General features: G+C 45.5%; 1 protein-coding gene across 1 annotated transcript in view; it reads right to left on the reverse strand.

The window, feature by feature from the left end:
* Positions 1 to 256: 256 nt before the first annotated feature.
* LOC121861555 (carbonic anhydrase-related protein 10-like) overlaps positions 257 to 17603 on the reverse strand; it is a gene marked incomplete at its 5' end in the record, with an annotated part of 53727 nt that continues 36380 nt past the window's right edge. The window contains one exon of the mRNA XM_042359426.1: positions 257 to 2823. Coding sequence (XP_042215360.1) covers positions 2766 to 2823 — 58 coding nt within the window. The remainder of the gene's footprint in view (positions 2824 to 17603) is intronic.

Raw genomic sequence — 17603 nt, forward strand, 5'->3', positions numbered from 1 at the left:
ACCTTAATTGCCTATTTCTGGAGTTAATTAATCGTTATTAAGTTAATACAAAGCAATTTAGATGCTGTAGATGTTAATTCACTATAATATGACAGATCTCTACGACTTAGTTAAGTCTTAGAAGTTCTCTTGGTCCGTAATAAGAGATTGAGTATTGCTGAAATTGGTGAGGAGGAGCCTAGCCTGTCTTGGAGGGGGGGGCTTCTCTCTCTCTCTCTCTCTCTCCTGTTGCCTCTCTCTCTCTCTCTCTCTCTCTCTCTCTCTCTCTCTCTCTCTCTCTCTCTCTCTCTCTCTCTCTATCTCTTGCTGTCTGTGTCTCTTTCTATCTCCCGTTGTCTCACTATCTCTATTAACTGCAGTCTCTCTTTCAATCTCTATTTCCTGCTGACTCACTCTCTATCTATCGATGTCTCTCCTTCTCTACATCCTGCCGTCCCTCTTTCTCTCTATCTCCTGCTGTCTTTCTTTCTATCTCCTGCTGTCATTTTCTATCTCTATTTCCTGCTGGCTCTCTTCCTCTTTCTCTCTCTCTAACTCCCCTTCTTTATCTCCACCTCCTGCTGTCTCTCTCTCTACCTAAATATGCACGCCTCTTCCCCCGCTCTCTCTCTCTCTCTATTTAACTTTATTTACGCCCAAGGTCATTTTAACACATCTGATGACTTCATTAAATAACTTAGGTCAAATTACAACACTGTTCCGTGACTTAGACTATCATACTGGAACCATTCCTCCGCTGTCACCGAAAATAACATTCACTTACAGAACTCACTTTAACATTGTGGTTATGACCGATAATTAAGTTGGGTGACACTTCTAAATATTGCAATTCAAGTTAATTCAAGTTGATTTCAATAAGTATTCCACAACGTCATTATATATGGTGATAATTTTTTTTTATTACAAGAACTTATCTTTATTTTATTAGTTTATTTCTTACGTGGAAAATGGATTAATTCTGTGTCATTTCGTTCAATGTCGCACTTATGAAGAACATATATATACGACGTTAAGCGAAGATACCCTATAATACGGTAACTCAATATAATTTATAATCTGTAGGTCAAATTGTTAACACAGGATATGTAATTAAGGTTTAGGCGTGTTTACGTTATCAATCTGGCGTCAAAGTTGAGCAATATGTGTGAGCTGTGTGTTGACTTACCCAAGACAGTACCATTGTTATTGTCCTTTACGTCACAACATTGGTCACTTTACTCTGTTATAAGAACAAGTATCAAAATGTATATCTTAAATTCTAGCGTCTTAATAAGTAGTTTTGTCGTCACTTTACACTTTATGAGTCATGATATAAATGTTGAAGTAGAGTGAATGTTTAAGTGTGTCAGGTAAGTAATTTCCTCGTTACTTTAAACTTTACAAGTCGTCATACAGCTGTGAAAGTAAAGTTTACATTCTGGTATGTTATATAAGTAGTTTCCATGATATTTTATACTTTATAAGTTGACACAAATATGAAAATAAATCTTGGTCTACACTCAGTCATAAGTAAGTAGTTACCTCCTTACTTAACACTTAACAAACTGTAGTACAAATATCAAAACACATCTTAGTTTTATGTCTGTTTAAAAATAATTGATTCCTTGTCTGTCACTTTACACTTTACAAGTACTGGTAATAAAATATGAAAGGAGATCATCTCCGGTCACAAGTAATATCATTCGTCACTTTACACCTAACAAATCGTAGTACAAATATCAAAAACACACACTTGATTCTTAGCCATAAATAAGATGGTTGTTCTAAGTTACTTTATGTATAATTATTATTACTTTTTTCACTGCTCCTGTCAGTGAAATTCTCCACCACAATTTATAGGTAAAATATTTAACATATTCACAGGTTATTTAAAGAGTTTGTAATTGTTAGGTTCATACGACACTTTCTCTCTCACAATAAAAACATCTTCCTTCACGCACACAAAACACGCGGCCGTCGTGTTACTGCCTCAGTGTTCTCCAGTGCCGTAATTGAGCGCCAGTGCGAGCAGAAGGCGGGCGAAATGGCCCGTCAGACGTTGTGACATCCAATACCTTGCTAATGCGGGGATGGAAGCCAACGCCGGTGTGGGCAGAAAGCGAGCGAAACGTTCCGTCAGGCGTTGTAACATCCATTACCGTGTGTCAGTACGGTGATATAAGTTAAACGCCAGTGCAAGCACAAGGCGAGCGAACGGTCCATCAGGCATAGTCATTTCTACAAGCGTGTCAGTGAAGGATGGAGGGGATCGACAGGCGCTGCCGATTGCTCGTGCTGGTGGTGGTATTGTTATCATGTGTTGGTCAGGTGCTGTAGCTCTCAGAAGCGTGACACTGTGGCGTGGACGAGAAAACCAGGCATTGTTAACTGCTCGTGCTGGCGCTTGTGGTAGGGAATGGACTTTTGACTCGTCCGTGTCTAGTGTCCATGTCCTTGAAGATGACCTGGATACATAGAGGCAGCTAGGACATCCCGGAGGCAGCCTGGACACGTACCGGCGTGTAGGACATCCCGGGGGCAGCCTGGACACGTACCGGCGTGTAGGACATCCCGGGGGCAGCCTGGACACGTACCGGCGTGTAGGACATCCTGGAGGCAGCCTGGACACGTACCGGCGTGTAGGACATCCCGGGTGCAGCCTGGACACGTGCCGGCGTGTAGGACATCCCGGAAGAGACCTGAACACGTAGAAGCATTTAGGACATCCGTGAGACGACCTGGATATACAGAAGAAGGTGGGACATCCCCAGCAGTAGGAAAACTCCTCAGTGATCCTCAGGTCTTGAGCAGAGAAAACGAGCTAACTCAGCGTCCAGGTGTTGGCTGAAACAAGAAAAACAAGAGTAAGTAAATATAAAAACAAACAAAAAAACACACGATAAAAACAAAGACAAAAAGGAATGAATAAAAATAATAACCGAAAACACTATAAAACAATAAATGAATCAGTAAGAAAACAATAAAAAAAACATGATAACAATAGAGAATAACGGAATTACTAAGAGACAAAAATAATGAAATAATTGGTACAAAAACAAGAAGCAAAAGAGATGATTAAAATAGTTAACAAACACAGAGGAGAGGAAGGTGGAGAGGTGGTGGAGGGTGTGGACCTTGTTATGGTGGAGGGAGGTGGTGGAGAGTGGTGGTGGAGAGGTGGTGGAGGGTGTGGGGCTTGTTATGGTGGAGGGAGGTGGTGGAGAGTGGTGGTGGGTGTGGACCTTACTATGGTGGAGAGAGGTGGTGGAGGGTGTGGACCTTGTTATGGTGGAGGGAGTGGTGGAGAGTGGTGGTGGAGGGAGGTAGTGGTAGTGGATAGTAACAGTAGTGGTGGATGGTGATAGTGGTGGTGGAGGGTAGTGGTGGTGGGTGTGGACCTTGTTATGGTGGAGGGAGGTGGTGGAGGGAGGGTGGTGGAGGTGAGTGGAGGTGTGGGGCTTGTTATGGTGGAGGGTGGTGGAGGGTGTGGACCTTCTTATGGTGGAGGGAGGTGGTGGAGGGAGGGTGGTGGGTGGACCTTGTTGGTGGAGGGAGGGTGGTGGAGGTGGTGGTGGGTGTGGACCTTACTATGGTGGAGAGAGGTGGTGGAGGTGTGGACCTTGTTATGGTGGAGGGAGTGGTGGAAGTGGTGGTGGGAGGGGAGGTGGTGGTAGTGGATGGTAACAGTAGTGGTGGATGGTGAAATAGTGGTGGTGGAGGGTAGTGGTGGTGGAGGGTAGTGGTGGTGGATGGTAGTGGTGGTGGATGGTGATAGTGGTGGTGGAGGGTAGTGGTGGTGGAGGGTAGTGGTGGTGGATGGTAGTGGTGGTGGATGGAATCGTAATCAGGGGACAAAATTCACGTTATATTTACACTACACACACATATACCACACACACACACACACACACACACACACACACACACACACACACACGCACACACACGTCTGGTAAACTGAATCATACTCATGTGTATATCATAGACGTGTACATCACAGTAAACTTCTAGTCATATGTAAATTAATACACATTAATCTGTCTATAAGACGTAGACTCATACACAGGTCAAGGTGTGTATGATCAGGTTAATTATCTTATAGGCATACTGTTAATTATAAATAGTTGCTCTACCTGTTCAATAATTAGCTACTCCACCTGCACAATATACAGCTACTCCACCTGCACAATATACAGCTACTCCACCTGTACAATATACAGCTACTCCACCTGTACAATATACAGCTACTCCACCAGTACAATATACAGCTACTCCACCTGTACAATATACAGCTACTCCACCTGTACAATATACAGCTACTCCACCTGTATAATATATGTTAATACTCTAATTGTGTATAATATACAGCTACTCCACCTGTACAATATACAGCTACTCCACCTGTACATATACAGCTACTCCACCTGTACAATATACAGCTACTCCACCTGTACAATATATACAGCTATCTAATCTGTACAATATACAGCTACTCCACCTGTACAATATACATTACTTCCACCTGTACAATATACATATCTACCTGTACAATATACAGCTACTCCCACCTGTACACATATGCCACCCACCTGCACAATATACAGCCATTCCACCTGTACAATATACAGCCACTCCAATTCGTACAATAATATACAGCTATCTACCTGTACAATATACAGTTACTCCACCTGTATAATATACAGCTACTCCAATCTGTACAATATACAGCCATTCACCTGTGTACAAGGCCAGCTATCTAATCTGTATAATATACAGCTACTCCACCTGTGCAATATACAGCTACTCCACCTGTACAACAAGCATCAATCTGTGCAATATACAGCTACTCCACTCTGTACAATATACAGCCATCTAATCTGTACAATATACGCCATCTACCTGTACAATATACAGCTACTCCACCTGTACAATATTGTGCCATTCACCTACAATATAAGCAGCTATTCCACTCTGTGCATGAGTACAGCTATCTAATCTGTACAATATACAGCTACTCCACCTGTACAATATACAGCTATCTAATTCCTGTACAATATACAGCTACTTCACCTGTACAATATACAGCTAATTAATCTGTACAATATACAGCTACTCCACCTGTATAATATACAGCTACTCCACCTGTACAATATACAGCTACTCCACCTGTACAATATACAGCTACTCCACCTGTACAATATACAGCTACTCCACCTGTACAATATACAGCTACTCCACCTGTATAATATACAGCTACTCCACCTGTATAATATACAGCTACTCCACCTGTATAATATACAGCTACTCCACCTGTACAATATACAGCTACTCCACCTGTACAATATACAGCTACTCCACCTGTACAATATACAGCTATCTAATTCGGACAATATACAGCTACTCCACCTGTACAATATACAGCTACTCCACCTGTACAATATACAGCTACTTCCACCTGTACAATATACAGCTATCTAATCTGTACAATATACAGCTACTCCACCTGTACAATATTCAACTACTCCACCTGTACAATATTCAACCACTCCACCTGTACACACAGCCACTCCACCTGTACAATATACAGCCACTCCACCTGTACAATATTCAACTACTCCAATCTGCACAATATACAGCTACTCCACCTGTACAATATACAGCTACTCCACCTGTACAATATACAGCTACTCCACCTGTACAATATACAGGCCATTCCACCTGTACACATAGCCACTCCACCTGTACAATATACAGCCATCTGCACCTGTACAATATAAGAATATCTGACACCTGTACAATATACAGCTATCTAATCTTGACAATATACAGCTAATTCACCTGTACAATATACAGCTACTCCACCTGTGCATGATCAGCTATTCCACCTGTACAATATAATAGCTACTCCACCTGTACAATATATTAAGCTACTCCACCTGTACAATATAGCTACTCCACCTGTACAATATACAGCTACTCCACCTGTACAGTATACAGCTACTCCACCTGTACAATATACAGCTACTCCACCTGTATAATATACAGCTACTCCACCAGTACAATATACAGCTACTCCACCTTTACAATATACAGCTACTCCACCTGTACAATATACAGCTACTCCACCTGTACAATATACAGCTACTCCACCTGTACAATATACAGCTACTCCACCTGTACAATATACTGCTGCTCCACCTGTACAATATACAGCTACTCCACCTGTACAATATACAGCTACTCCACCTGTACAATATACTGCTACTCCACCTGTACAATATACAGCTACTCCACCTGTACAATATATCTGCAATAAGTGTTCATTTTTACTGTTATTTTTTTGACAAACTCTAAATCTTATATGAAACAGATAGAGTTTAATATTAGCTCTATAATCTTCGTCAACTGGGGTGCGACGGGTGAGTGGATAGAGCGCCCGAAGCTCCCAAGTCCACCCAGCTGGGAATGGGTACCTAGCGTTACAGTTGGGAAGTGAAGGTGGTCCATTGTCGTGTCGACCTATCAGATCCATTTAACAGCGTGAGGTGATAATGACAGGTGTTAATGTGATAGTGGTTGACCTATAGTATGTTATGAAGGTGTTAGATAGGTGTTACACCCTTGAGAATGAAATGATACACAATACAGGTGTTTAAGTGGGTCAACACCTGTAGCTGCTGTGATGAAGAATACATTACAGGTGATTAAGTGAGTTAACACCTGTGGCTGCTGTGACGAAGAATACATTACAGGTGTTTAAGTGGCTCAACCCCTGTAGCTGCTGTGACGAAGAATACATTACAGGTGTTTAAGTGGCTCAACCCCTGTAGCTGCTGTGACGAAGAATACATTACAGGTGTTTAAGTGGATCAACACCTGTAGCTGCTGTGACGAAGAATACATTACAGGTGTTCAAGTGGATCAACACCTGTAGCTGCTGTGACGACGAAACACAATACAAGGGTTTCATTAAGAGGATTACACACACACTCACGTCTTCATCTACCTCTTAATTATCTCCTTGGGTAGACAGTAGGTCAGAGGTTCACCTGTGTCTTGGTGACAAATGTGAGAAGCTTTATATGTTCTGGAGGTTCACATCACCAGTGGTCGAGGGCAAGTGTCGAGGATGAGGTCTGGAGGTTCACATCACCAGTGGTCGAGGACGAGTGTCGAGGATGAGGTCCGGAGGTTCACATCACCAGTGCTCGAGGACAAGTTATGTAACACTTCACTATATCATTTTAGTTTTTACGGAAGTTTCTCATTTTGTTCTCTCTCTCTTCTCTTCATTGTCCTTCACCTCTTTCCTCCCTTCACCTCCTCCCCCTCCGCCTCTATCACCAATCCTTCCCCCTTCCTCCACCCCTTCCCTCCGCAGACCAACAATTCCTTCACTTCCTCCCTGTCCTGTTTCCCATCATCTCCTTACCTTTGCCGCTTCCCATCACCCCTCCCGCATCACGCCCCATCACAACACAATTAGTGCTTCTGGTCATAACTCACATGCCAGGCCAAAATAAGATCAACAATCAGGGCTACATGTCAGCTGGCCGTGCGTATGATGTCAGCAGGTCGTCAGTATGTCAGCTAGTCGCCAGTATGTCAAATGGTCGTCTGTATAATGTCAGCTGGTCGTCTTTATGATGTCACCTGGTTTTCAGTATGTCAGCTGGTCGTCTGTATAATGTGAGCTGTTCGTCTATATAATGTAAGCTAGTCGTTATTATGTCAGCAGGTCGTCAGTATAATGTTAGCTGATCGTCTGTATATCAACAGGTCGTCAGTATGTCAGCTGATCGTGTGTATAATGTCAGCTGGTCATCTGTTTTTCTTGACCTTCCCTTCATTGGCTAACTCCCCCTCACTCCAACGATACACTTCCAGCCTCCAGCACACCTCCCTCCCTAGCACATCCCTTCTCCCCACGTTCACACACCCCACGCTCACACACCTCACGAGCACATACACACACACACACACACACTACTTTGCTGTCACTCGGAATTGAGTATAACGATCATCCAGCTATGATAAAATGATATGAGTTATTAAGGATGTCACCTTCGTTGGTGAGTTCTAAGGTGATTAGAGAAGCCGATACAGGACCAGCAGAGTCGTTCACAGATGTTGCACTTGTGGAGGGCTACATCTAGTGCGGGAGGGGAGGCGGCAGCTTCTTTCCGGGGTTGGCGCTTGTCTGCTTCGGTTTGCAGTCGGGCTAGCTCGAAAGTATTGACACCTCGTGTAGTGCTCCTCCAAGCGTTACGGTGTAGAGTAATCGTCTCCTAGGTGAGGGGGTCGATTTGGCACTTTTTTAGGTTTGTCTTCGGACTATCCTTATACCTTTTCAGTTGCCCGCCAGCGTTACGTATACTATTCGTTAGACGACTGTAAAGTAGCTGCTTTGGCAGGTGGGTAACATGCCCAGTCCAATGTAGTTGTTCATGGATTATGAACAGTTGGTGTCAGCGAGAATACTATCATTTGTTCTCTTGTCTTCCCAGCGAACTCGGTGTTCGCGGTGGTGGACAGGTGGGAGCCGAGATACTGTAAGTGGGTAACATTAAAGAGGGTAGTACAGTTAAGCTGGATGAATGGTGGGTGTGTGGTTGAACCAGGGGCAGGCTGAAAGAGAATCTGAGTCTTACGTACATTCTCCTCAAGGCCGAAGTGTGCATAAGCATCTGCGTAGGTGTTCAAGATCTCTTGTAGGTCACGCTCAGCGTGAGCGACAAGGGTGAGGTCGTCTGCATGCTGAAGTTCAGTAATGGAAGCAGCAGACACCTTTGTTCCTGCCTGGAGTCGTCTTATGTTGAAAAGACCATTCATCCGATACATCCAGTATCGGATGAATTGGCACTGGCACGAGTAAGAAAGGCAGCCAAGAAAATGGAAAATAGAGTTGGTGCCAATACAAATCCTTGTTTTACCCGTTTGAATGAGAAAGAACTCACACTGGGTGCAATTGCGTAGGACACTGCCGTTCATGCCATCGTGCAGTTGCCTCACAATGGCAATGGGTTTTGGTGGGCAGCCAAAACGGCTGTGGGCCCGCCAGGGGGCTTCCCTGTTGACCGAGTTAACGGCCTTGGTTTGGTCTATGAAGGCCATGTACAGGTCACGACGCTGTTTTCTGCACTTTTCCTGTATCTAGGGGGCAACAAAGTTCATGTCAGTGGTGCCACATGATGGTCTTAAGCCACATTGAGATTCTGGGAGGAAGTTTTCCGCCTAAGGAAGAAGTCTGTTTAGTAGGACTCGGCGATAATCTTGCCAGCTACGGACAACAGTGAGATCCTGCGGTAGTTGCCACAGTCTGATCAGTCTCCCTTGTTCTTATAAATATTGACGATGGAGGCGTCTTTAAGAGCGTGGGGGATTTCCTCCTTTTCTCATATATTCTCCAGGAGAGAGTGGAAACAGCTGGTAAGCAGAGGTCCTCCTGCTTTATACACCTCGGCTGGGATTCCATCAGGCCCTGAGGCTTTGTTATTTTTCTTCTGTTTGATGGCAGTAGCTACCTCGTCCAGGGATGGAGGATAGCTGAGGTAAGTCAGCTCTGGATGCTGAGGGACCTGCTGGGTAGTCAGGACATCCACATCGGTGTTTCGATTGAGTGGCGAATGGTAGTGCTCTTTCCAGCACTGAAGGAGGCCTTCTTCATCTTTGATTATGGAGTTACCTTTGGATGAGCGGATGGGACTGCACCATGAGTTATTGGCCCATAAAATATTTTAGCGGAATTGAAAAATTCGCGCATCTTGTGTTGATTTGCAATCTTTTGTGTTTCACATACTTTATTTTAAAACCAGTCGTTCTTTATTTTGCAAAGTTTACGCTAGGCCACCACTTTCTTCTTGCAGAAGGTATCAGCTTTGGTTCGAGACTGAGGGTTGTTCTGCAAGTCAATTAAAACAGCATGTTTATCATTGATGAGTACATTGATTTCCAGGTCATTTTCATCAAACCAGTCCTGGTGTATTCTTTCGAACTGGCCGAGGGCCTCTCTGCAGGTCTTTGTCATGACAGGGTCGAGAATATCTCATTCGGCACTTGATTTGGGTTGTTTGTTGTCGGGTTGTTTATCAGCCCATGTTCGAGCTGCTTTCTGAAGGCATGTGCTACTGCTGGATCCTCCAAATGCTTAGTAATAAAACCTCTTTTGGAGGCTTGTTGACTTCGCCGTTCTGAGCCGACGTGAAGTGAGAGCTTGGCTCTGATGAGCCGATGATCAGTGTCGCAGTGGTCTGAGCCGTGCATGGCTCGGGTGATGAGGATATCTCCGTGATGTCTTTCTCTGACAATGATGTAGCCAATGATATGCCAATGTTTGGATTATGGGTGTTGCCACGAACCCTTGAACTTGTCGGCTGGCCCAAACAAGGTATTGGTTATAGAGAGGTTGCGTGCAGCACACTTACAAAGGAGGAGTAGGATGTTGGGGTTACACTTCCCCAGTCCATTTCTCCCTATGATACCCTGGCAAATGTCAGCATTTCTGCCAACTCTGGCATTGAAGTTACCTTGGAGCACAACCTTATCTTTTCTGGGGATAGTGGTTAACACTTTGTCAAGGTTGGCATAAAAGGCATCCTTGATGCCATCCCCTGCATCCAGTGTTGGGGCATATGCAGTGATGAAGAAGGCATGACATGAATGATTCAGTGGGACTCGGAACATTAAGAGGCGCTCTTTGATCCCAACAGGCATTTCAGTTAGCCTATGTAGGATGCATTGGCGGATGGCAAAGCCAATTCCATAAATGTGGTTTCTCTCCGCAGCAGGTATAGCTAGACCTCCGTTCTGTGAGTCGACCGTCGTCAGGGAGCTGGGACTCACTTATGGCTGCTTTGTCGATGTTATACCTATCCAGCTCTTTTGCCACAAGGGCATTTCTTCTTTCAGGACGCTCATTTGTGCCAGTATCCAAAAGGGTCCTGACATTCTATGCAGTGACCATAAGAGGTTGTATAGTTTGTTTTTGCTTTGATCTGTGATTATAAATTGTGTTTTTGACCGCATAAGGATGACCTTACTGGGGGACAGTTGCCCAGTCAGGTTGGTTCTTTAGGAAGGCTATGTTTAAGGCACCTTTTCTAGCCCCCTCCCCATGTGAGGTGAGCAGAGTGGGTCCTCGGAAAGGCTGCTCAGTCGCATAGACAGGACCGGATTGCCCTGTTGCCTAGATCCCAGTGCGTAAATGACCATCTTATCTATGCCGTCCAATGTCAGAGTTGTGACTAGAGACTCCCAGCAGTCATCTCTACCTGTCCCCGTCGCCACTCGTCAGTCACCATGGGACTTTTAGGGGTATAGGGGTTTTGATGATGATGAGAGGTATGATGAACTGGATGATGGCGACGCCTGAGTTGATTTATGTGGTGAGGCAGGAGCGCAGGCTGCAACCACACATCTTGGCTCGCCCTTTTCCTGATCCAGAGGTGAAAGTGTTACAACGACTGGGGAGAGGGAGAGTTGCAATGGATTGCCGATAGCCCAGTTTCTTGGGTTTCGCGTTCGTAGCCTGTCCATCATGCATTGCCTTCATCCGCCAATCTAGTCGTTGAGTACCTATGTTCGTCACCTCTTCTGCCTATGCCACCGTCGGGGTCTTGTTGGAGCTCTGAAAGCATGTCTCCCTGATGTGATGCTTCACCGCAGATTTTTCGTCTGGGGGTTTACTCCCGTAGCCTTATACTTACCAAGGTTAATCCGCAATACAGCTGGGCAGTGGTTGATAGATGTCAGGACGTGTTCACATGCCAATGGGCCTATTTGCCGTCCCTTTAGGGACCATTGCTGCTCCGAGATCCTCTGCTGGTCTATTCTGGGCCCCACGAGGCACTCAGTTACCGTGTGTTGCCACGAGGAGGCACAGCAGGAGTCTAGATGGTGAAGAGGCTGTGTACTGGCAGGTGAAGGCTTGTGCAAGTTGCTTTCCTGTTCAACACGAGGAAGAAACCACACACACACACACACACACACACACACACACACACACACACACACTGCCTTTGGCTCCCAAGGGATGAGGATATACTAGGTACCACTGCTGGTGCGCCATGGTCATTTTTTACCAAGGATGCAGCTGCCAGGGCCGGTCTAGCCGCCTCCCCACCAGGATTTATCAACATCCTCCCACCAACAATACAGTACAGTGAAAAATGGTCAATGCCCACACATCCCCCACTACGCACCACTTCACTGACACCAGATGTGAAATAAAGACTCGCGGCTATACCAGGTGAAAAGTGAGAACGCCTAACTCCACCAGGTGAAAAATGAGGACTCCCAACTACATGTGATTAGAACAAGATTTTTTTCTATAACACCATGTGAGCTGAAGGACCTACCAGGACCACGTAATGTGTGTGATAAACATGTGCAGATTATTACCACCCAGATGAAGTGGGTGGTCAGGACTGCCCCTAGCACCTACGTACGAACGTCTTAGGATCCATAGGAATGATTGTGTTGGCGTCATTATCAAGTCACAAGGCAGTTTACTAGACTGCCTCCCTTCCCTCCAGATCTACAGTTATTCTATATGTTCACTCCATGTTTATTATCTTTTTGTGCTGAAATCTTTTGTCAATCAAGACGGACCCACTCCACATTTATATAACTTATCATCTTTGTTTTTTTTCTCAGCCTTTACTTATCATGTTTTTCAGTTAACCTTTAATATTATCATCAACATTATTACACACGCACGCACACACACCCACATACTGCTACTACTACTACTATATTTTTGCTGTCAAACCGGAATCGAGGATGACAAATTGACAATCAATCAGCGATAACACGATGATATAGTCATTAGTGAGCTTTGAGGTGGCTCGAGAGGCCGATACGAGACAGGGTCGGCCGCGGATGCTGCATGTTGCAGTCGAGCTGCTTCGAAAGTATTGACATCTTCTCGTGTAGTGCTCCTCCAAGCGTTACAGTGTGGAATGGTCGTCTCCCAGGTGAGGGGATCGATTTGGCACTTTTTCAGGTTTGCCTCACGACTATCTTTGTACCTTTTCCCGCCAGAATTACATTTACCATTCGTTAGGTGACTACAAAGTAGCTACTTTGGCAGTCTACTGTCGTCCTTGCGGGTGACAGGGCCAGTCCAACGTACTTGGTCATGGATAAATGGGAGCCTCGATGCTCCTACAGTTGGTGTTACGGAGAATACTGGCATTTGTTATCTTGTCTTCCCAGCGAACTAAAAGGATGGAACGTAAACTACGTTGGTGAAAGTTTTCAAGTGTCTTGAGGTGCCTTCTGTATGTGACCCATGTCTCGCTGCCATACACCAGGGTGGGGAGTACCACTGATCGATAAATGTGCAACTTTGTAAATAATTTCAGCTCCCTACAGCTGAAGAAACGGGCAAGTAGTCTGGCAAAAGCTTGAGAGGCACAGGTGATCTGATAGTGGATTTCTTCATCGATGTCTGCGTTGGTGGACAAATGGGAGCCAAGGTACTGGAAATGATTAACATTAGAGGTGGAGGTAGGATGAACAGGGGCAGGCTCGAAGAGAATCTGAGTGTTGCATACCTTCACCTAAAGGCCGAAGTGTACATACTCGACTACTGGTGTTCAGCATATCCTGTAGCTCACGTTCAGTGTGTATAGTCATGTACATTAAAATGTACAGTCATGAGCAGTGGCAAAGTTACAGTAGTTACGGGATGACCAGATCAGCGGAATAGTTAGTACCTGATGACCTGTATGGCAGCGTAGTTAGTACTTGATGACTGATACAGCGGCACTAGCTAGTACTTGATGACCTGCGAGGCGGCATGGTTAGTACCTGATGACCTGCACGGCAGCGTATTTGTAACTGATGATTTGTGCAGCGGCATAGTTAGTACTTCGTGAACTTTACAGCGGCATAGTTAGCGCTTGATGACCGGGACAGTGGCGTAGTTATTACTTGATGTCTTGGACAGCGACATAGTTAGTACCTGACGGACTGTACAGCTTCATAGTTAGTAATGAAGACCCGGACGGCGACGTAGTCAGTACTCGAAGACCTGAACAGTGGCGTATTTAGTACTTGAGGACCCGAATAGCGCCGTCGTTAGTACTTAAGGACCTGAACAGCGCAGTCGTTAATATTTGAAGGCCTGAATAGCGCCATAGTTAGTACTTAATGACCTGTGCTGCGGCGTAGTTAGTACTCGAAGACCTGAACAGCACCGTAGTTAGTACTTCAGGACCTGAACAGCGCCGTCGTTTGTATTGTACTTGAAGACCAGAAAAGCGCCGTAGTTAGTACATGAGGACCTGAACAGCGCCGTAGTTTGAGCCTCAAGATCTGAAAAGCGCTGTCGTTAGTACTTGAAGATCTGAACAGCGCCGTAGTTTGAACTTCAAGACCTGAACAGCGCCGTAGTTAATATATGAAGACCTAAAGAGCGTCGTAATTAGTACTTGAAGACCTGAAGAGTGGCGTCGTTAGTACCTAAACACCTGAACAGAGGCGTCGCTAGTACCCGAAGACCTGAACGGCGCCGTAGTTAGTACCTGGAGACCTGGTTAGCGCCGTAGTTAAACGTCAAATTTTTCTACGAATGATTTTCGTGAATCTATGGGACGTATTTTCTTCGGTCCTAGAACCATTTTCTCCTTGAATCCTCTGTCATGTAAGGTACGAATATGTGTGTGTGTGTGTGTGTGTGTGTGTGTGTGTGTGTCTGAATCACCAAAAGAAGAATATTTTGCCTCTCGTGAATATTTTCAAAGACTGCCCACTCAAACACTCCAGCCTGACTGCCCGCTAAACACTCCAGCCTGACTGCCCACTCAAACCTTTAGCCTGACTGCCCACTCAAACACTCCAGCCTGACTGCTCGCTAAACACTCCAGCCTGACTGTCTACTCAAACACTCCAGTCTGGCTGCCCACTCAAACCCTTAGCCTGACTGCCCATTCAAACACTCAAGCACGAGTAGCCAATCAAACACTCCAGACTGACTCCTCACTCAGACACTCTGGCCTGACTGCCCACTCAAACCTCTAGCCTGACTGCCCACTAAAACACTCCAGCCTGATTGCCCACTCAAACTTTCTAGCATTATTGCCCACTCAAACACACCACCATGAGTGTCCACTCAAACACTCCAGCCTGACTGCCCACCCAAACACTTCAACATGACTGCCCACTCAAACACCCCACCATGACTGCCCACTCAAAAACTTCACCATGACTGCCCACCCAAACACTTCAACATGACTGCCCACTCAAACACCCCACCATGACTGCCCACTCAAACACTTCACCATGACTGCCCACTCAAACACTTCAACACGACTGCCCACGCAATCATCCCACCATGACTACCCACTCAGACACTTCACCATGACTGCCCACTCAGACACTCCTTCCTGACACACACTTACGCGCTACACTCTGAATGACCCACGACGTCACCCACACAGTCGCCCACATATTAGAGTTCCTGCCTCAAATATTGACCCATCGACTCATGATGTCTACACTATGGGTATGACATCATGTAAAATAATAGGTTAGGTTAGGTTAGGTTAGGTTAAGTACATCTTATAGTGAGGTTTCCCGATGTTACTACATCATTAGTGACGCTTTCAGGGGGTAGTACATCATTAGTGACGTTTTCAGGGGGGGTAGTACATCATTAGTGACGTTTTCAAGGGGTAGTACATCATTAGTGACGTTTTCAAGGGGTAGTACATCATTATTGACGTTTCCAAAGGATAGTACATTTAGTAGTGAATAGTACATCAATTGTGAGGCTTCCAGAACGTAATATACTGTTAGTGTGGCTTCCAGAGGGTAGTACATCATGTATTGAGACTTCCAATGGCAGTACATCAATTGTGAGGCTCCCATAAGGTAGTACATCCAGTAGTAGGGTTCCCAAAGTTAGAACATCATAAGTGGGGCATCTAGTTGTTAGGCTCTAGAGGTTAAGTTGTCTAGTTATGAAGCTTCCAGAGGCTGAGACGTCTAGGTGTGAAGCCTCCAGAATTTAAGACGTCTAGTTGTATGGCTCCCAGAGGCTAACGTGTCTATTTGTAAGGCTTATAGAGGCCAAGGAGTCTAGTTATGAGGCGTCCAGAGGCTATTGTGTTTAGTTATGAGGCTAAGACGTCTAATTATAAGGTTTCTAAGGGCTGAGGTGTCAGGTTGTGAGTCTTCCAGAGGTTACGACGTCGAGTTGGAAGCCTTCCGGAGGTTAATGTGTCTAGTTATAAGGCTTCTAGAGGCTATTGTGTCTAGTTGTGAGGCTTCCAAAGGCTGTGACGTCTAGTTCTGAAGCTTCCAAGGGGTGAGACGTCTAGTTGTGAGGCTTCCAGAGGTTAATATGTCTAGCTGTGAGGCTTCCAGGGGCTGAGACGTCTAGCTGTGAGGCTTCCAAAGGCTGTGACGTCTAGTTCTGAAGCTTCCAAGGGGTGAGACGTCTAGTTGTGAGGCTTTCAGAGGTTAATATGTCTAGCTGTGAGGCTTCCAGGGGCTGAGACGTCTAGTTGTGAGGCTTCCAAGGGCTGAAACGTCTAGTTATGAAGCTTCCGAGGGCTGAGACGTCTAGTTTTGAAGCTTCCGGGGGCTGATACGTCTAGTTCTGAAGCTTCCAAGGGCTGAGACGTCTAGTTGTGAGGCTTCCAGGGGCTGAGACATCTAGTTGTGAAGCTTCCAGGGTCTGATACATCTCGCTATGAAGCTTCCATGGGCTGAGACGTCTAGTTGTGAAGCTTCCATGGGCTGAGACGTCTAGTTGTGCAGCTTCCAGGGGCTGAGACGTCTAGTTGTGCAGCTTCCAGGGGCTGAGACGTCTAGTTGTGAGGCTTCCAGGGGCTGATACGTCTCGCTATGAGGCTTCCAGGGGCTGAGACGTCTAGTTGTGCAGCTTCCAGGGGCTGAGACGTCTAGTTCTGAAGCTTCCAAGGGCTGAGACGTCTAGTTGCGAGGCTTCCAGGTGCTAATACTCTAGCTATAATGCTTCCACAGGATAGAGGTCCGATTTCGAGGCTTCCAGAGGCTTACATGTTAAGAAATTACGCTTACAGAGGTCACCATAATCCAGTATCGAGGCTTCAGAGGTTTCCTTACTTTCGCGGTGTGAAAGACAGATAATATTTTCGAGAGAGAGAGAGAGAGAGAGACAGAGAGAGATATGGTTAGACAGACAGACAGACAAAGAGAAAAGAGAGAGAGAAAGCAAGACAACAATACACATACCACCATCTTCTCTCTCTCCCACAAAAGAAAATAAAAGAAATGAAAAGCCACGAGAGAGAGAGAGCGTGTGTGTGTGTGTGTGTGTGTGTTTGTGTTGCTGTGCTCACCCTAATTCATGTGAGGTAGAGCAGAGATGAAGGCTGGGTGAGGGAGGCGGCCACATCACCGTCAGCACATTGTCTTATTGACCTCTCCACCCGCCTCCCGCCTCCCACCCACAGGAAGAAAGAGTTTTACCTGATTATGGCTTTTGTCTGTTTGTGTTTGTGATTGTCTGTGTGGCTGTGTGATTGTTTGTGTATGGCTGTCTGTATGTCTGTGTGTGATTGTGTGTCTGTCTGTGTGTGTGGCTGTCTGCATGTCTTGTTGTATGGCTGTGTGACTGTCTGTGTATCGCTGTC

This window comes from Homarus americanus, unplaced genomic scaffold, assembly GCF_018991925.1.
Source record: "Homarus americanus isolate GMGI-L3 unplaced genomic scaffold, GMGI_Hamer_2.0 scaffold24260, whole genome shotgun sequence".
NCBI classification, from domain to species: domain Eukaryota; kingdom Metazoa; phylum Arthropoda; class Malacostraca; order Decapoda; family Nephropidae; genus Homarus; species Homarus americanus.